The 19,867-nt window shown below is 30.6% G+C and overlaps 3 protein-coding genes and 2 non-coding genes across 5 annotated transcripts; 2 read left to right on the forward strand and 3 right to left on the reverse strand.

Annotated features, from left to right (window-relative positions):
• Positions 1-1,885: 1,885 nt before the first annotated feature.
• Positions 1,886-3,897, forward strand: LOC114176568 (12-oxophytodienoate reductase 3-like). Its single transcript, XM_028061648.2, has 5 exons — positions 1,886-2,018; positions 2,112-2,252; positions 2,452-2,582; positions 2,846-3,028; positions 3,151-3,897. Exons 1-5 carry the CDS (start codon positions 1,951-1,953, stop codon positions 3,783-3,785), a joined length of 1,158 nt encoding a protein of 385 aa, XP_027917449.1. The 5' UTR covers positions 1,886-1,950; the 3' UTR covers positions 3,786-3,897.
• A 100-nt stretch (positions 3,898-3,997) lies between these two features.
• Positions 3,998-4,079, reverse strand: TRNAS-GCU (transfer RNA serine (anticodon GCU)). The gene has a single exon. It is a non-coding gene; the product is annotated as a tRNA-Ser (tRNA).
• A 3,657-nt stretch (positions 4,080-7,736) lies between these two features.
• On the reverse strand, positions 7,737-7,818 carry TRNAS-GCU (transfer RNA serine (anticodon GCU)). Its single transcript has one exon. It is a non-coding gene; the product is annotated as a tRNA-Ser (tRNA).
• A 3,135-nt stretch (positions 7,819-10,953) lies between these two features.
• On the forward strand, positions 10,954-11,812 carry LOC114177769 (auxin-binding protein ABP19a-like). The gene has a single exon (XM_028063283.2). It carries the CDS (start codon positions 11,009-11,011, stop codon positions 11,633-11,635), a length of 627 nt encoding a protein of 208 aa, XP_027919084.1. The 5' UTR covers positions 10,954-11,008; the 3' UTR covers positions 11,636-11,812.
• A 313-nt stretch (positions 11,813-12,125) lies between these two features.
• LOC114177767 (O-fucosyltransferase family protein) lies at positions 12,126-18,723 on the reverse strand. Its single transcript, XM_028063282.2, has 9 exons — positions 18,252-18,723; positions 17,211-17,354; positions 16,982-17,054; positions 16,814-16,884; positions 16,639-16,727; positions 15,894-16,026; positions 15,386-15,618; positions 12,895-13,371; positions 12,126-12,769 (listed from the first exon to the last, which is right to left on the reverse strand). The coding sequence occupies exons 1-9, from the start codon at positions 18,684-18,686 to the stop codon at positions 12,577-12,579; spliced, it is 1,848 nt and encodes a 615-aa protein (XP_027919083.1). The 5' UTR covers positions 18,687-18,723; the 3' UTR covers positions 12,126-12,576.
• Between the last annotated feature and the right edge of the window lie 1,144 nt (positions 18,724-19,867).

Below are 19,867 nucleotides of genomic sequence, written 5' to 3' on the forward strand. Positions count from 1 at the left end.
ATTTCAAAACATATACAATAAAGGAAAAAATCACTCATAATTAAAAAATAAAAAATAATTAATAGAATTAATTGATTAATTAATAAAAAATAGAAATAAATCGTATAAATCAATTATAAGTTATAATCAATAATTAATATATTCAATAATAATGTTTAATCATGATTACGTAAAAATGTTTAATCATAGAGTATAATATCTATATTAAGTTGTAAGAATTGTACATCCGAGGAAAAAAAAATATTACAAAGAAGTCAATTTCTTGATTCAAATAAAAATTATTTTCTTTTTATAAAAAGTGTTCCAAACATTTGACATGAGTTCCCATCTTTGACCAACCCTGAAGGTAATATATATATATATATATATATATATATATATATATATATATATATATATATATATATATATATATATATATATATATTACATATGAAGTTACGCAATCTTTTTTTTTTTCAATTTTCTTCTTAATTTTATTTTATTTTTACATAACCAACAAGGAATTAGTTTGAGTAGAGATAATAAATCCCTTATAAATAAAGTTTTAAATAAATTTTATTTTACGATATGTTACATTTTCAAAAACTTTTTAATAATATTACAATTATTAGAAATGTTATTCTTTGATAATATATCTAAAAATGTGTTTTGTTAGCTTTCAATGTCTTTAAGAATACATTTTAAATTTTAAATAATTAAAAATAAAATAGGGTAAGCTGCAAAATAAACATTACACATTCCTGCTCTTTTATATGAACATAAAAGTTAACGAAACACTATAATACCTTTTTTTTTTCAGAATAAAAGATATCGAAAAACCATTTTATATAATTTAAATAAAACAAGAATAATTATGTTTTTTATATTTGAATAAAGAATAATGATAAATTGAAAACCATATAATTTTATATAACCAATTAAAACTATTATTATTTATTAAATATCTTAATTTAATGTTTTATTATTAAAAGGAGTTTTATCTGATATTCTATACAGGTCGTTATCAAAATACCTTTTTTCTTTTTATAAAAAAATAATTTTTTAACTATATATTTGTAAAAGTAATACAATCACAAAAAGTATATTTGTGTAACTGTAAGAAAAGAAAAAGTAGATGCTAACTTATTGTATGAATAGAATTTATCAGAATTTGAAGATGTTATCTATCTGTAAAAAAGAAAAATTATATGTGTGTCGTTTCACAGTCAAAGTCTATGAATAAAATTCTACATTCTTCATGGTGAAGAAATGGCAGGGCCAGTGCAGCCGAAATAAAAAAAAATACAAAAACTTTATTTATTTTTATCACTTTTGAAGAAAATAAAAGGTATTCATATTCGATTTTTCAAGTTGTTTGAACATGTGGTACCGACCACAAAGAGAATATAAATCACGTGGAAGTCAAACCGTGTGAAACATATGCAGCAGAACAGAGATTTAATATATAGTACCCAAATTCGTTTTGCCATGAACAAATATTTTGAGAGGTTAAAATAATATAATTTTTTATTATTAAATTGGATTGATCATTAATACAGTATTTTAAAAATAATTTTTTTTATCGAATAATTAAATTATTAATTGAATCATTAATATATTTTAAAAAAAATATTTTATTTTTATTTTAACTCATATCTATTTTATTATCATTTGTAAATAATGAATATATTATTATTATTTTTAAATATGAAAGTGAGAAATGAGTGTTATTTTATAAAAAATTAAAAATGTTAAGTTTTTTATGTTTTAATTTAGTCCTTAAATTATATATTCTCAATAATTTAAAAAAATTTAAAAATTTAAAAACTTTTAAATATATATATAATTAAAAATAAATAGGGGTGGGGCCGTGACCCCTCTCCGCACCTTATAAAATCAACCACTGGCTTTGCAACATTCAACATTGTCTGATTATTGCCACCTTCATCACTTCCTCTTCTCTCAACAATGGCAGATTCAGAAATCTCCACCCTTTTTTCTCCTTACAATATGGGAAAATTCAACCTCTCTCACAGGTCACTCACCCACTTCTCATTGCCTTCTTCATGAATCTATTCCCACAAAATCTATGAATTGAACACTAACTGTTTGACTTAAGTTTTGTGCAGGGTGGTGTTGGCTCCCATGACAAGATGCAGAGCGTTGAATGGGATTCCTAACGCAGCGCATACAGAGTACTACGCTCAGAGATCAACTCCAGCTGGATTTCTCATCACTGAAGGCACTTCCATCTCTCCCACTTCTTCTGGGTACATTCTACTTGTCTATTCTCACTATTATTATCTCTTTATACTGTTGTTTAATTTAGGGATAAACAGCCAAACAATTATCCTTTAATCTTTTTGTTTGTGATCAAAATGATGTTTAGGGGTACTTGAGGATTGAATTAGATCAATTCATGAAACCATCATGAAACTAATATATTTGTAAGTGGTGATGTTGATGCAGGTTTCCTCACGTGCCTGGAATCTACACTGATGAACAAGTGGAAGCATGGAGAAGTGTTGTGGATGCCGTGCACGCCAAAGGCAGCATCATCTTCTGTCAACTTTGGCATGTTGGCCGTGCATCAAACCCAGGTAACATGCATATGCTCCTTTACTGTTCATGTTCTATCCTTTGACTTAATTAATTCATCGATTTTAACAGCTTATAACAACACAAATTTCTCATATTTTGCATTGAAGCATACATGTTTGAAAGAATAACTCTTAACTCTTCACACAGCATCATGATTAATTCCATTCCATCCTTAATTATGTCTTTTTTATATGACTTTTCAATTACTGTCTATTTTGTTGAATTGTCCACTCATTTAGCACCTTGAGCTGATGTGAAACAGTGTATCAGCCTGGTGGGGCTGCACCTATATCGTCCACCAGCAAACCCATATCAGAGAAGTGGAAGGTTTTCATGCCAGATGGGTCCCGTGGCGTGTTCTCAGTGCCTCATGCACTTACCACTGCTGAAATATCTGAAGTAGTGGAGCATTATCGTCAATCAGCAATTAATGCAATTCGAGCAGGTTAATTAAATTGTACTTTATTACTTCGCTAACATAGTATAACATCTACCTTTTCAAATTCGGATATATCTAAGTTATATGATGATGATGAAATTTGACATACTTTATATACACTAGCACAGGTTTTGATGGAATCGAGATTCATGGGGCACATGGGTATCTCATCGATCAATTCTTGAAGGACGCAATCAACGATCGAACAGATGAATATGGTGGATCACTAGAAAACCGGTGCAGGTTCCTGATGCAGGTGGTTGAAGCTGTTGTTTCTGCCATTGGGGCAGAAAGAGTTGCTGTCCGAATTTCACCAGCAATTGATCACATGGATGCCTTTGACTCTGACCCACTTGGGTTAGGCTTAGCAGTGATTGAGAGACTGAACAAATTGCAGAAAGAAAAGGGCACAAAACTGGCTTACCTTCATGTTACTCAACCCCGATTCACACTTCTTGAGAGAACCGTTCAAGATAGGGAAGAGGATAGTGTTGATCTGATGCAGAAGTGGAGAAAGGGTTATGAGGGAACATTGATGTGCAGTGGTGGCTTTACTAGGGACTCAGGGATGAAAGCTGTGGCTCAAGGCCTTGCTGACTTGGTTTCCTTTGGTCGTCTTTTCATCTCTAATCCAGACTTGGTTTCAAAGCTGAAGCTTAATGCACCTCTCACCAACTACAACAGGAACACCTTTTACACTTCCGATCCTGTCATAGGTTACACAGATTATCCTTTCCTGCACAAACAAACTCATATGAATTGAGTATACCTAAGGATATGATTGCTTTTAGTTTCTAGATTAGAGTCAATCTCCTTTATTTTCTGTAATTTGAAAAAAAAAATGTTTTAATGAATTATATGTCCTTTACATTCTACATTCATTTTTCTTTCATATAGTTTTTAACTGCATACTTTATTTCTTCTGCAAAACTGCATTTTTCTTTCAAAGTTATGATGAGCAAACAAAAAAGGAAGCGTCGCCTGAGAGATTCGAACTCTCGCGGGGAAACCCCATGTACTTAGCAGGCACACGCCTTAACCACTCGGCCAAAGCGACTAGGTGTTAGGTCAGAACTGTAGCTCTAACAACACTCAAACCTTTATATTCGCACAGGCACAGTCTTATTGCTATTCAAGCACCCAATTATAAAGACTTTTTAAGGGTACTTTTGTTTTTATGATCATTAATTGATCGGTAAACTATTATCAGTTTAATAACTATTATAATTTTAACAATCAATTTATTTATTTTACAGATCTATTTCACTATTCATTATAATTTTACGGGAAAAAGTAATTGATGATGGGTAATTTTAGGATATTTTTATTTTATCATTCAAAGACTCGTTTTTAAATATTAAATTGATGATTTAATGTTAAATAAAATTGTTATCGTTACATTTTAAATTTATATTAAAGACTTCAAATTGTAATATAACATTTTTTTAGACTTAATAATTTATTATTTACTTTTTTAACTAATTAAGTGACATGATTGATATTCTGTTAAGAAATATAAGATACTGTGATTAATACCATATTATTATTAATATAAAATGACAAGTTAATTGTTTTCATTGAAAATAATATTAAATAAATCATTGTTATCACATTATCAATGGTGTTAATGATAATAGTTCCTTAGATATTATAGGTGATGAAATAAAAGTTATCGAACCTCATCACCTGCATGGTTATGATGATTTGTAGTCATTTTAAGTGATGGTGTGGAAATTAATCACGAGCAAGGCCACTTGCATTAATATTTGTGACAATAGTCCTGTCGTCACTATAGATGATGTAGAGATGGTTGAATATTTTGCAAACTTAAAACAAATTTAAAAATGAGGTATTCTATTTAAAATTTATTTATCGAGTTATTTTTTAAGAAAAATTATATATTAATATCAAAATTAATTTTATTTAATATTTTTTTAATAGAGACTAAAGTTAATTTGTTTTTAAACGTTATCATGAGTTTGCAATAGAGACTTATCCTCATTACTAATGTTGTATGTGACATCAATTGTCCTGTGACGAAGGTCAAGTGGGTCTGGTCACAATCGAATGGTGACGCTTGGGCTATTACACTCTTAAGTAAAAAGAGTTGTATCCTGACTAATGATTCTAGCTTTTGGCCTAGTGATAAGCGTTCGATATTGATGAGGTGGAGACCAAGTGGACTAGGTTACAATCGAATCGTGACACTTGGGGTGTTACACTCTTAAGTAAAAAGAGTAAAGTTGCACCCTGATTAATGACTATAATTTTTGGCCTAGTGGTAATCCTAATAACTAATTACTTCTTTCTGCTTCTTGTTGTTCTCACTAATATATATGTTGTTAATCGTTCATTCAAAAAGCACCCATTATTTTCTATTTCAATTTCTTATCTATTTTTATAAATTTATTCATAGCCCCTTTTTGTGATGCAATTAAAGCCTCGTCTTTTTTTTTTTTCTGGATTTTTTAATAACATAATTTTAATTTTCTAGTTGACATATCTATATTTTTATATGAAATAAAAAATTATAATATATAAAACAATACTAAAATTAAGTATATAAAAAGATGAGTTAAAAAACTAGAATCTCATTTTGGTTGTCAAGGAAGTAAACTCAATTGTAAATTTGTAGTATCTTAAAGTTTCAAATATTTTTCTCAAGTCTCAAGTTTTTCATAAACTTGCAATGTTTATTTTGAGATTAATCATTAATAAAAATAATTAAAAAATTATTGTTTTTCTCAAACTATAACCCTAATTCCTAAACAACGTCAAAGAAACACATTTATAATCCTAATACAAATTCAATATATAGAATAAAAACAACATCAATCCAAATAGAAAGAAAAACATACGAACCAGAAATGAAAATAAAAAAATTGGTACACACAAGCAATATAATATTCAAGGAATGAAATTCGTCAAAACTCTTAAAAGAATAACTTTATAATAGAAGAAAGCAAGAAAATGTAAGGAGTGAAATTTGCATATGAGAAGTCACAAGAAGATAAAAGAATAAAATAAAATCAAAATTGAAGTCACAAAGAGATAAAAAAGAAGAAAATATAAAAAATTAAGTCACATAAAGATAAAAAAAGAAAAGAATCAAAAGTCACATAGAAATAAAAAAAATAAAATCAAGATTAAAGTCACATGGAGATAAAGAAAAAAATTGAATCAAATTGAAGTCTCATAGACATAAAAGAAGAAAATAAAGTGAGAATAAAAATAATTATTCTTTTCCTAAACAAAATTATAATTTATTGAAAAAATATTTTAATTCATTAAATATCATTTTCAATGCAAATAAAAATTAAAAGACACTAATAATAATTTAATTAAATTTTATTCTGAAACATAAACTTATAATTAATTTAATAGAGATATATTTAGTATCAAAATTTGTTAAGTTTTTTTTTTTATCTTAAACATAATTCTATAATTAATTAATAGAGGTATATTAGTATTGAAAATAATTTTGAGTTTTTTTTTTCTTAAACAAAAAGAAATATTACTACTAATTTTGTTTGTAGGTCTTATTTTTTCGGAGACCTAAAGTATACTTTTGTTTCTATGATATGAATTGAGTGGTCAACTAATATAATTTTAACAATCAATTTATTTATTTTATAAATGTACTTCACTATTCATTATAATTAGGGAACCCACGAAGTGACACGTGACAATTAGTGTTCACCTTCCATTAACGATTTAGACGACGTATGTAAAAAGGACTAAATTTACCATAATTTACAAAAATTAAAATCATTTTAAATATTTTGAAAAGACAAGAATCAAACGAAACAAAACTTACAAAATTTGAAACTAATAAAATATTTAAACCAAATAAATATCACTATTATTAATAGTGATAATAACAATAATTCCTTAGTTGTTATAGACGATGACATGAAAGTTTTCGGACATTATCACTAACATGGCAATGATGATAATTTCTTGATCTTTGTAGGTGATAAGGTGGAAATTAATCATCCAGCATGGTCGCTTGCATCTTTGGTCACTGTAAATGATGACATGGAAACTATCGGAAAACATTAAGATCTCATTGTTCAACACTCCTTGTTTTACATTAACTACATATTTATTTTATATTAATCATAAAATCTGACATTTTTTAACATTCAAAATAAATTAAAGAAGACGATAAAAAAAATAACCATGTTAATTAAAAAAAAAAATGATATGTTTCAATTGAGAAGTGAGGGATTTAAAACTTGATTTAGTCTATTTTTATGAAAATTAATAATTTAAAATTTAATTTAATTTAACGATAAAGATAACTATTTTGAAATAGTTCATAGAAATGTACATAATTACATAAATGGTATGTGAACTGTACTTAAAAAAAAAAAAAACTTTTTTACAAAATCATAAAGTGAGAAAAACGAAAATCTCATAAATTATAAATTCTAATGGCGAAAGTTATATTATTTTAAATAATAATTAGTATTTTATACTAATCATCGTACTTAAATAATATTTTTTTACTAATGTTACTTTCTGATCTTATAAAATGCTCAAAATTCCCTAATCTGCAGTACTGAATTTGTTTGATTTTGAAATAGTGACATAAAAAATGATTTTTTTACTATCGTATTGTGGAACAATATTTATAGAAGAGTGTTTAGTGAAGACTTCAGAAACAATATGTTTTTAAAAGAATAATCCAAAAAATAAAATAAAATAGAAACGTCGCCTGAGAGATTCGAACTCTCGCGGGGAAACCCCATGTACTTAGCAGGCACACGCCTTAACCACTCGGCCAAAGCGACTTCTTGAAAGCTAAAAGCTATACATGGTATATATAATATAAGTGTTTCTTTTGCAAGTAAAAAAGGTTCAAAACAATGAAACAGAATGCTTCAGAATTTATATATAACGTTCTGTGTAAACTTTGTAATATTTTGCAAGCATTTAGACTATTATTTATCAGTGAGCTTACTTGAATAATCAATAGTGTATATGGTTTACTTTTTTGTTCGCAACTTGTAGAAAATTCAAATTATATTTAAAGAGATGGAAGAAAAAAAAAAAAACTTGGGTTGTTGATTACGATAAAAGATAGAATACAAAGAATATTTGCAAATTGCAACAGTGTAAAACATTTTTCTCATAAAATCATGTTGGGAAAAGTATTAGTTATTATTTTTCTGGTTGAAAGTGTAAGTAACCTCACGCATTTATCCTCTTTTAGATAGAGGTGTCTAATATTTTTATAAATATTTAAAAAAAATTAAAAATTATACATATTGTACCGGCTTATTATATATAATTAATATTTTATATATGACATAAAATATTTTTCTAATTCTAAAACATATTGACTATCTTTTCTTTAATCATATTTTTCTTATTTATATTTAAAAAAAAATTACCTCTAATAAATTATTAAAGATATAACAAAAATATTTAATGTTTTCTTTTATTTCATTTTGAAATACAAAAGAATCATAAAACTCAATATTTTTAAGACTATACTGATCATTAAATCATCGGTGGTTCAAAATTTAATAGTTTAATCATAATTGAATTAATATTAAAAATTATTTAATATTTAGATCATATAATGTGTCATACAGATTTTAGTAACCTATCTATCTATCAATAAATGCCTAATTGTTACTGTAATAGTATATGAATTATTTTAGGGTTTTCCCAAGAAGGAAGATAAAAAATTCTTGATTTTATAGCAAGGACCATAGCTACACTAGCATGTGACCCTCGGTTTGTCCACTAATGTTTAAAAAACACTCGTGACTAATCCCAACACTTTTTTTTGGCCTTTTTTCTATCATATATATATATATATATATATATATATATATATATATATATATATATATATATATATTATTTTTTTCATTTACAATTCTTCAATTCCTTTTTTCTAAATTCTAAAACGAGTTCGGTTTATTAATACAAACAAATTTACATATAAATTAATTTAAGGAATTTTCTTAATAAACATTTTTCTTAAAAAACAAAGCGAAGTAAAATTTTTCATAAATATTAAAAGTATTTTATTTCAAAAACATAAAAATTTAGATAAAGCATGAATTTTTATAAACTGATTCATGTATAAATGATTTTAACATTCTGGAAAAACCTAGAATCATTAAAAAAAATGAACTCAACACAATTTGAAAAAATTGGAAGACATGGGTAAGGTACGTGCATGGCAGCTCATCAGTAATTTGTACAGATATGAGAAACGTTCACCTTTTTGTTCAAACGTCTATTTCGGGTTCAAATATCTCTGAAAGTATGGCAGTGTGCTGCAACGGTTCTCTTGGCAACATCTCACAGACACAATAGATACAATAAGTATAGAATTTAAGTCTCGGTTTAAGTTTTATATCGAGTAAAAATGAAAAATTTGAACACCATAAAGATGAAGATGTATAAATTTATAACCTCAAAGATTTTGGATTGAGAATAGTATCAATCTCTTATATATAGATTAAACTCATGTCTTATCGGTGTTATATCTCTCTATGATTATCTCTCAAAAACCTAACAATAAGGACATTCAAATATGACTGTGAAAGTGATACCAATGCCACCCTTTTCTTGAATTTGGTAAGAAGTGAATGACCACTGTTGATTTCTCAATGACATGCTTATCCTTATCAGTACTTTGAGCATCCAACAAACATGGCATCTCTGTAGAAGATTTGTAATATGTTAGAGTAGGTACCACTGACCGAAAGAATGGTAATTGCTAAGATGATTAAATTGAATGAAGATCTTCATTATTCATTCTTAGTTGCATTGCTTGTCAGGGAAACACCAAGTTGACTTTTTTCCAGGTTCCCTAGAAGATGGGGAATGTAAGGCAACCTCATTCATATACATGTGCTTGCTTAATGTCCACACTAACGCACAAACAAGACTTGCAGAAAGGGTAGCTGTCAAAATGTCTTGTTATGCCCTTCATTTCTTCCTTTTGCTATGGTGGAGGACCACATGTTTTTCAGTTTCAGATTTTCTTATTGTTTCTGGGAATGAACGTTAGATTTACACTCTGAATTTCTATAAGTAGAAAAGTAAAAAAATGTATGTCTATTTGGATAACATTATAGTAAGTGTACAGAAACAGCTTCACTCTTGCAGATCATGCTGAGAATATGCTAGAAGAGAAAATGTTGTTCAGACTCCAAATTTAGATAGTAGAAGCTAATTGTGGCAAGTACGCTGGTTGTTTTAAATAGTAAGATAAAGTGAACGAGTTCACCCAAAATCCTAAAGCAAACACTAAATTCAAGAATTAAAGTGTCTAAATGATAATTTTGATAGACACTATTTGTTTAGTCCTTGACAAATTCTACACTTTGATGCCTTGAATCCATATCCACCATTTGAAGGGTTACAAGAAAAAAAGAAACATAAAAGAATCTTCATGCATATGAGTAGGAACAATATTTACAATTTCTTGACATCATCATTTTACCTTAAACCCCAGTGCTTTCTTTTACCGTCATCCCTGTTCCTTCATTACTAAATTCTGCATAATATCAATACCACCATGAGCATGGTTGTTCAATGTTCACTTAAGACAGATTGAAGCAGAACTATAAAGAACAGCATCACCAGAAAGTGATCTTAGTTTAGGTCATTGCCAATAATCACGAATGCAAAATAGAGCACTTGAAATAATATCTTGCAGAGTAAAAGAAGATACTCGAAAGATGCCTGTGTTCCTTTACATTCAAACAAAAAGTAGGTCCTTGTTATCTACGAAAAAGTTTGAAATTCACATGCACCAATCCATGCTCAAACTATGTCGTTTATGGCCATCGGTGAGAAAAATCTATCCATATCAAACCATATTGAAACAATTCAATGGCCATGGTAAAAAGAGGCCCGTACCCTCCCCTCAAATTATATATAGTGTAACCAACCAAACACGTTACTAATACTTCATCAGAGTTAAGGTGAGAGCATTCCAACCTACAATAAGCGATGATTCTCATTATCTCCTTCGTTCTTTCTCTTTTCTCCTTCTCCCATGCTTCTGTTCTAGATTTCTGCGTGGGAGATCTTGCAGGTCCTATTGGCCCTGCAGGATACTCCTGCAAGAAGCCTTCAAAGGTCACAGCAGATGATTTTGCTTACAGTGGCCTTGGCATTGCTGGTAACACCTCAAACATTATCAAAGCTGCAGTGACACCTGCATTTGATGCTCAGTTTCCTGGTCTCAATGGCCTTGGCATATCCGCAGCCCGCTTGGACTTGGCAGGAGGTGGAGTTATACCACTTCATACTCATCCCGGAGCTTCAGAATTACTTGTTGTAATACAAGGAAGCATCTTGGCAGGATTCATTTCATCTTCCAACACTGTCTACATAAAAAAACTTAATAAGGGAGATGTTATGGTATTCCCTCAAGGCTTGCTGCACTTCCAAATCAATGCAGGTGGTTCTTCAGCCCTGGCTATTGTTACCTTCAGTAGCTCCAACCCTGGTCTGCAAATTCTGGACTTTGCTTTGTTCAAAAGTAATTTCCCCACACCACTGATAGTGGAAACCACCTTCCTTGATGCTGCTCTGGTGAAGAAGCTTAAGGCTGTTCTTGGAGGTTCAGGCTAAACCATGGGTAGTTATCCATGAAAGAGACTGAACTCAATCACGTTGTATCTCATGTTTGAGTTTGTTTATTGCCTTGGTCTACATTTGGATTTTTAGTATGCGTGTGTAGGTAGGACTCTTCTTTCAGCAAGCTTTGTAGTTGGAATAAAACTTGAGACGATTTGGTTGTTGTTGTGATTTTTATTGTTATCAAGTTTCAGTTGAAGGCAGATGATTTCGTATTTGAGAAAACTGAGCTATGAGTTTAATATGTGACCTTTTGTCGTGTGTATTTTTATGAATAATGAGGGTAAAACTTTGACTTGCACTTGCAATCCAACAATATAAAAATTTAAACTTAGCTTTTTCAAAGTACTCTAAGCCAAAACTTTCACATAAAGACTTCAGCTTCATTTAGTGGACTCCATGAGTTTCTCACAATAATAAACAATTTATTAGAAGAAATATATTAGAAGAGTACATTCGTAGTATTACTTTTCTAAAGAAACAGTTTAAAAAATCGATGAAACTAGATTTCTATTAATCTTATTGTACAACAAGAATACAACTTATTCAGTCCCACCCCCTTCTCCTGCTATTAGTACAAGCAATGAATAAAATATAATCTAGAAAGAAAGAAAAAGCATTCAATAAGTGTGGTTAGAGATGAGGTCTGCTTAAAAAGGTATGGTGTTTAATTTCTATTGCGTGTATTGACAGTGTATACTCTGGCCTGCCCGTGCTTGATCCTTAAATTTAATACTGCTGCTAGGAATCTCAGTTTCTTATCCCCCCACTTTGGCTATTAATAATCTTATCCCAACAGCCAGGAAATCAATAGCACCTTACCAGACAGCCCAGCACATTGCTATTTCCTCAAATATCAAGACAGTCTGTGTCTTTTGATTGCAGCTCTGCCATGACATCATAAGACAGACAAACCTTGAAGGGCGTCTCTACTGCTATCTTCTTTCACAAATGCATCCTGGCAGAGGGTTTGCATAAAAACTTTCCTCCAGCTTTGGAAATTCTCCAGGTTCCCTTGGGTATGGAGCACCAATTCGGTCTTCATGCAGTTTTCTGACCTTGGAGCTAAACTTTTTCCATGAAATTTTTCCTTCATCCAATTGATCAACAAGATTAACAAAATTCATCCTGCATCAACCATTGAAATAAACTAGTGAGAATGAAGAAGAATCAGTTAACACAGATCTAAAATGCATATCACCAAATCATCATGTTCCAAATAATAAAGAAGAAACAGGTTAGGAATATATTACTTGTCTGGATTGATGGTCTTCTTGAAGTTTTCAAAGCGCCTATGACCTTGTACCGCCTTTGCCATATTTCCATCATAAGTGTAAAGAAAAACATCGCTCTTTAGGGCGACAACATAGTCTATACCGGCCAACATGTTCTGATGATTCTTGAAAGGATTCAACTCTTCTTCAGAGGACAGAGAGGAATGAGAGAAAATGTTGGGGTAATCATCCTTGAGATATTTCATACTCCCTCTTCCAAATGCTTCTCCAGCTACCAGATAAATCCTGGTGTGTGATGGAAAACCCAATGCTTTAAGTAATAGGGAAGTTTCCCTTGGAGTTAATGGACAACCTCCTAGCAATCTCCTCTCGGTCCCATTAATCTCCTTCTCTTTCCAGTGACTTACTTCATATCGCATCTGTCTCAGTTCTTCGTCTTCTTCTGCAGTCAAATTATGACTGCATCCTGTAAATGCAAGCATATCCTTCTCATATCTATAACAAATTGCAATAGTGTAAGGTCAGAAGCATGATATTTATTTAAACTTCTTGACAAAAATACAAGCATCTTCTCAGTTGAGATCATCAAAGGAGTCCAAAACTAGGGTAATGCTTCGGATCCTTATTCCGTGAGACAACTTAAGGACTCTGATTCAGTGTACCAGTTAATTAAACTCTAAGCTTTTTTTTCCAAAAATATGGAAGCAGGTTTAACATCTGACTCAATTTGAAATGGACATTGATGACAATTTAATTATACAGCCAACAACTGTAGAGTCCAAATCTTTGACTTCATTAAAAGAGAAATTCAATACGGAAGCAACTCTAAACTTGCACAAAAATCTGGCTGAGTCCAAAATTTCCAGATCAAAATGGCCGAGGAAAACTTTCATGTCAATGGGTCCTTCACCAAGAAGCATGCTATTTTACATTGATCTTGTTATAAATCCTTGTAGGTTCAAATGAGAGATCAGTTTCCAAGGAAATAATATTATATGTTCTTGTCGCTAAAACAACCTAGGGAAAATCACACAACAGAAGCCAGCCTTGGCAAATCTGAAAGCCCAGGCCTAGTAAACTGCACAATAGGATCCTGATATCATGCCACTAACCTTATCACTATTCCTAGGCAAACATTGCTATATGGACTTGGGTATAATTGAGTTGCACTACTAATGAGTTAACGAAATCAACTAGTTAATTACTTCAAACTCATTTATTTAGTCAAACAAACAAACTCAAGATTGAGATTAAACTTTCTAAAGCTCCTTAATCACATAAAGTTAGATTAGAAGGAAATAAAAGGTTAGGATAAGAAATAGCTCTTTAAACATGATCTTATATATATATATATATATATATATATATATATATATATATATATATATATATATATATATATATATATATTGAGTGCTACTTAGTATTAAACATTATTTTCCAACAAAAAAGTTTGATATATTTTATTGATCTTTGTTATTTATATATTGCTTATGAAATAAGTTATAATTTTTTTAGGACAAAATACATTTTGTATGCCGGAAAAGTTCTTAAAATATTAAATACATCTTTAAAATATTCATATTAATTTCCTCCCTCTAAAATTTAAACATATTCCATAAGTTTCTCAGAAATTATATATGGTGTTTATTATAAATTTAAGAAAAAATACTTTTAATTGTAAAATTAAAAGGTCAATATCGTGTTCACGATAATTTTTTGGTATCATTACTATTACTAACAAAAACAAATACCTATATAGTAGTATGTATAAATTTTGATGGACAAGGGATAAAAATAATACCAAAAGTTTTTGGAAAACATATTTAATACATTTGAAATGCAAAAACACACTTTACCCTTTTTTATTTAAAAAATTATGAAAATGTAATAGTCTAAAACCTAATTTCACATATCATATGTCAAACCCATTTTCCTATTAATAGATAGTTATCTAGTGTTAATATAGCTATTAAATATTATATTAATAAAGTTAAAAATAACTCAATAAAAATCTTCATAAAATCATATTAATTAAATATAAATGAACTAAACAAGCTAAGCTCAAACTGTGTTTCTTTCACAAGTTCAAGCTTTCAATTAGGCTCGTTTAAATAAATGAACCGCATCTAATTTTTATTTTTACAAGTCAAACCCAAGCTTCAAGGGTTCGACATGGCTAGACTTAACGGTTTAACCTCTAATTTCAACCATCATTTTGAAACTAAGAATGTGTTTATTTGTGAAGATTGATTTGGGAGAGAGGGAGATCATGAATTTGAGTGGATTAGAAAGTGAAGTTTGTGTTGTTCTTTTGAAGAGATTTGGAGGTGAGAGTGAATGGATTTAGAAGTAAAGTGTGTGAAAGTGAATGAGTGATTTGATTGATGTGATACATTTGATTCCCACCCCAACCCTTCATATGAATGCATAACAACAAAAAGTAGAAGAGAGAAGAAGAAAAAAGATCCAGCATACATTTGTATCAGAATATTAAATTGTGACTTGCCTCAAATGAAGGGCAAGATACGAACTTCCATTCTGTTGCATTCTAGATACCAGCGTGTTTCCAAATTCCTCAACTGGAGCTGAATATTTCAGTGCTCTGTAATTTACACGGCATCTTAGTTTCTGTATGGAATGTGGAATGTCATTATTAGCGAGTCTGGAATCGGTATGAGTGAAATAGATCACTTTGTGCTGTTTTAGGAGGGGAAGAACCTCAGTCTTATAGTAAGAAACCTGTACATAAACATTATGTATATATTTAACGATGGTTATTAGAATGTAATGAAAAAGGAACACAATGGTATTGTGTGAATAAAATTCAAACGTTATGAATGCCATTCATAATGAGAGTTCATAGTGATATTTTCATGTTCTTAAAAACTGAACTGGCTACCAAAAAGACCATGTGGACGGATGACCAACTTCAATAAGAAAGCAAGAATCAATTAATCAGACATTCTATTCCAGATTTGAAAAAGAAGTAATTTGAGTTGAAAAGTTTTGTGGACCTTGGACCAAGATATGGGAGTTTTCGGGAAAGGCTCAATTCCAGCATAAGCAGGAGGTAATTTCTCAACTACGTGTACATCATCCTTCAGCATATGAATAAAATACTTCCAATCAAACAAATCCTTGAAGCCACTGCAAATATATTAAACAAATTAAGATGAAGACCAGAAAGTATTTAACAGGAGAATGGAAACTCATCACTTAATAACAGTGATAATTTGAAAAATTATTGCGAAAGGGAGAATACATGAAGGAGAGATTAGGAAAACCAGTTAGATCTTTCTGCCAAAAACACCCTTTCTATTAAAGACAAACTTGTGATAATTGTCTACAAAAGATGCTGATTGTATTACAGCAATGAATTGCATACTTCTAAAAAAGTGTTGCCAAAGTACTAAAGGAATAAAGCTGTATTCCCACATCTCTTGGACATAATTAATCATCTGCAGTTCCAAGCAGCTGCATGATTTGAACAAAAATAAGACTCCAAGTAGTTGGGTTCGGTCATGGACCCATAATCCAAACCAATTCTAATTGGTTGCACTAGAAAATACTCAACTAATACACAAAAATGTAATTGGGGTTGGGTTGGGTGGGTTTGTGAGTAATTTGCTTACACACGTAATCTGAATCATATATCAATTCATACATATAATTAGCATTGATTTAAACTGAATATTGCTTTAGGCTTGCAAGAAACAATGACATATCTAACTGCATAGTAGGAAAGGGAAAGAAAAAAACCTATTATCAGCCCAATAGGAGGTGTGATCAAGAGAAGGAAGAACAAGCGTGGCCTTCATAATCTTAGCAACAGCAACCATATCACATATCTGCAATCAAATGTATATTGAGAAGAAATCAGGTTATTGCAGCCAAACTTTCTATCATGTACCATCAGAAATCAACAAAGCCAGACCCCAAATCTCATCTGATTCAGACCACCATTTGCATTTACTAGAATGTAGCCATTGATCTTTGCATCAAGTTCTGGCAAAAGAAAATGTCAAAGTGAGAAGAGAAAAATCTTGGAATAACATATTGCATGACAAGAGAAAGAAGTATACTTGATAATGTAACTTCATACTTTTTCGATTACTTGGAAGATCTATGCATTGGGTGAAATTGTCACTGTTGGGCTTAGACCAGATCCCTGAATCCTAAATAAAAAAGCAGACTTTTATACACGAAAAGGCAAAGACATGTTTGAATAGGCCTATAAATTACCCTTTTTTTCATTTCATGTACTTCCTTGGATTATTTGAGAACCAAACAAAATTCAGTCAATAAAGTTGAGATACAGATTTGAGACTTACTTCAGCCATGGCAGAATGGCTGCCACCTACTCCAGTTGCTAATGTTTTTAATGTTCGTTCAACATCACTTGCTCCTCCCCTATATGCATAACCAAGGGAGCTTTTGTCCATTAGATTTAGACTAGCAATGGAGTCAGGCAGTTCCTGATAAAAATGGTAAAATAATGTACTATGTAAGATAAGAAATGCAAACACCACCCCACCCCACACCCCACAAATAATAATATAGTAACACAAAAGGATAAAAGCACCTAGTCGGAAATCGGATCATGATATATCTACCTACTTCTTATTCTCTACATAGATTATTTTCACAATGGGGTACCATAAGATTAGCTGTCTTTGGTTAACAGCCATAAATTCACAACCCAGAGAACAAGACGAAGCTCCCACAAAGTGGATAAAGTGCAGCGCATAAAAAACCAAAACTAAATTCAATTGGGTTTTCCACTTCACTTTTAGTGTTAAGATGATAAAATATTATGTAACACTTAAGAAAGTGGGGCTCCCGCTGCTATTCCAAACAACCCAGTAGCTCACATAAAATCAGATAGTTCCAAACACAAAAGTAAATTACTAGTACCCACAAAAGGACGCAAAGAAAAAAGCACAATTGCCCAGTTTCAGAACAAGTTGCAAATGGAAAGGTTGAATAACAAATCCCAGAAATTAAAGGAAATTATACTTTTTTGCACCTGAAACACAAGATTTCGTATTAATCACACCAAAATTTCAAATTCAAAAATATCAACCTCAGTTCTAGATCGGATGAAAGAAAATCTAATTTAAGTAATTAACTCGAACCTTCTGCAGCAACAAAATAGATCCGGAATAAGCATAATAAATAAACAAAGTCTCCACTCAAAGACAAACTAATAAAAACTATAAAACTCAGCTCCTTTCCAAAGTTAAATTTTGACACCAGTCTTCCTAAAACTTGAAGAACTTTCATCACAGTAAGAAATTTAAAATAACATGATCAAAGAATGTCAATTGACGGGAGGCAGTAGCAGAGCAAAATATGATGCCAACTAACACTACCTTATCTGATTGAGCTCTTTCAATGGCAGATCCAAGCCAGCCAGTGGCACATATCTTGAGAACACCAATGAAGATGCACACCCCACAGAACACCAAGAACATCAAGTGCCCAATTTTCTTCTTTTCCCTAAACCCCAAATCCTCAACGATGGAAGCAAGGGGCTTCTTCAGCAGCCCCCTCACGTGCACTCTCTGGGTCACGTGATTGTGACTGTGCCTCCCCACTGGAACACCCTCCGACCCCTCTTCCGATCTGGGCGAGTTGATTTGGAGCTCAACCTCACCGGAGCCGCCGTTGGAGTTGGCACTGTCAGTGTTGCGCTTGAAGGAGTGGGCGCGGCGAGTCATTGGGCCGGAGAAACGCGGGCTGTTGACTCGCTGGGACACCCCATCGGAAGCGTTGTGATGGTGATTCGATTCGGAGAATATCGCCATTAGAGTTACACCGAAGCTTTTTCTGCGCTTGTATTTGTACTTGTAGTGCTATACTTCTAATAATAATGATGATGATTAGTTAATTTGGTTATTTTTTATTATTAAAATATCATTTCAAAGACCAATTCAGTAATAAATTAATAAATATTTTATCATAAAATTACAATATTTAAAATTTATTAAAATTATAAACTAACTCAGATTTATTAATCTTTCCTTAACTAACTAACTCAGATCCATTAAAATTATAATATTTAAAATTTATTCCACACGTAACAAATAGTTGATTTTTCTTAATAATGATTCATTTTTTTTCTCTCTCTCCTTTATTACGCGTCCTGAACTCGGGACATATGCACTGCTTCAAAGGTTGTTCTTAGTCTTTTCTCTTCTTCTTGGGAAAGAAAATAAAATAAAAAAATCTTAATTTATGGAGGGTAATGATTCCTGTTCCTAATCATTGATACGACTGCTTCTATATTTAAGGAAAGGTATTGGTTCTGTGTTCTGTTCTGTGTTTGTTTTTAGTTGTAATTAATTCAGAATGAGCTAATAATAATTTGACTTATTCTAATTTGTAACAAAATTAAACTTCTAAATAGTTACAGATATGTGACTATTTCCTATACTCGATAAAAGAAAAAAAAAAGCTACTCCCTCTTTGATCCCTTTCAACTAATTTTAACGTGGAAAAAATAGTTAAAAATTAATCATTATTTATTTGTTTATGTCTCATAATTAATTAATATAACAAGAGAAAATTATGTTTTATCATTAATTATATAATATGTGTTACTTTTATATAAAACTGTGACTAAGTAATAATGATATTGTGGGAAAAGATAAGTAGTGCACTGTATAATTTAAAAAAGTAATAAAAAGAGGACAAAATACCCCTTAAAAAAATTTGTATAGAAACAAAAAAAGTATTCTGAAAGTATTATTTAAATTTGTAAAATTTGTCTCAATCACGATGAACTTCAAAGTCAACTGTCTATAATTTTCTTAAAAATATATTACAAGTAAACTTACAGTAAAATGTTCGCAGAACTGAGATTAATAATATGAAAAATAAAAACTCGAAATACATACAGTGATGAATTTAATCATGTTTAAAGTTTGAAACTAGTAATATTGAACGACATATTTATTATATACTATATCATATGTTTAATGGAGCT

This window comes from Vigna unguiculata, chromosome 3 (genome assembly GCF_037176805.1).
Source record: "Vigna unguiculata cultivar grain cowpea cultivar isolate G323 ecotype 2 chromosome 3, ASM3717680v1, whole genome shotgun sequence".
In the NCBI taxonomy this organism is placed as follows: Eukaryota; Viridiplantae; Streptophyta; class Magnoliopsida; order Fabales; family Fabaceae; genus Vigna; species Vigna unguiculata.

What these genes read in the sequence shown, in the direction of transcription:
- LOC114176568 (XM_028061648.2), top strand. Translation starts at nt 1,951, where the DNA reads ATGGCAGATTCAGAAATCTCCACCCTTTTTTCTCCTTACAATATGGGA. An exon ending in ATCTCTCCCACTTCTTCTGG is followed by an intron (nt 2,253 to 2,451) that starts GTACATTCTACT and finishes ATGTTGATGCAG; the next exon opens with GTTTCCTCACGTGCCTGGAA. An exon ending in AATTAATGCAATTCGAGCAG is followed by an intron (nt 3,029 to 3,150) that starts GTTAATTAAATT and finishes ACACTAGCACAG; the next exon opens with GTTTTGATGGAATCGAGATT.
- LOC114177769 (XM_028063283.2), top strand. Translation starts at nt 11,009, where the DNA reads ATGATTCTCATTATCTCCTTCGTTCTTTCTCTTTTCTCCTTCTCCCAT.
- LOC114177767 (XM_028063282.2), bottom strand. Translation starts at nt 18,686, where the DNA reads ATGGCGATATTCTCCGAATCGAATCACCATCACAACGCTTCCGATGGG. An exon ending in AAAGAGCTCAATCAGATAAG is followed by an intron (nt 17,355 to 18,251) that starts GTAGTGTTAGTT and finishes CATTTTTATCAG; the next exon opens with GAACTGCCTGACTCCATTGC. An exon ending in TCTTCCAAGTAATCGAAAAA is followed by an intron (nt 16,885 to 16,981) that starts GTATGAAGTTAC and finishes TTCTTTTGCCAG; the next exon opens with AACTTGATGCAAAGATCAAT.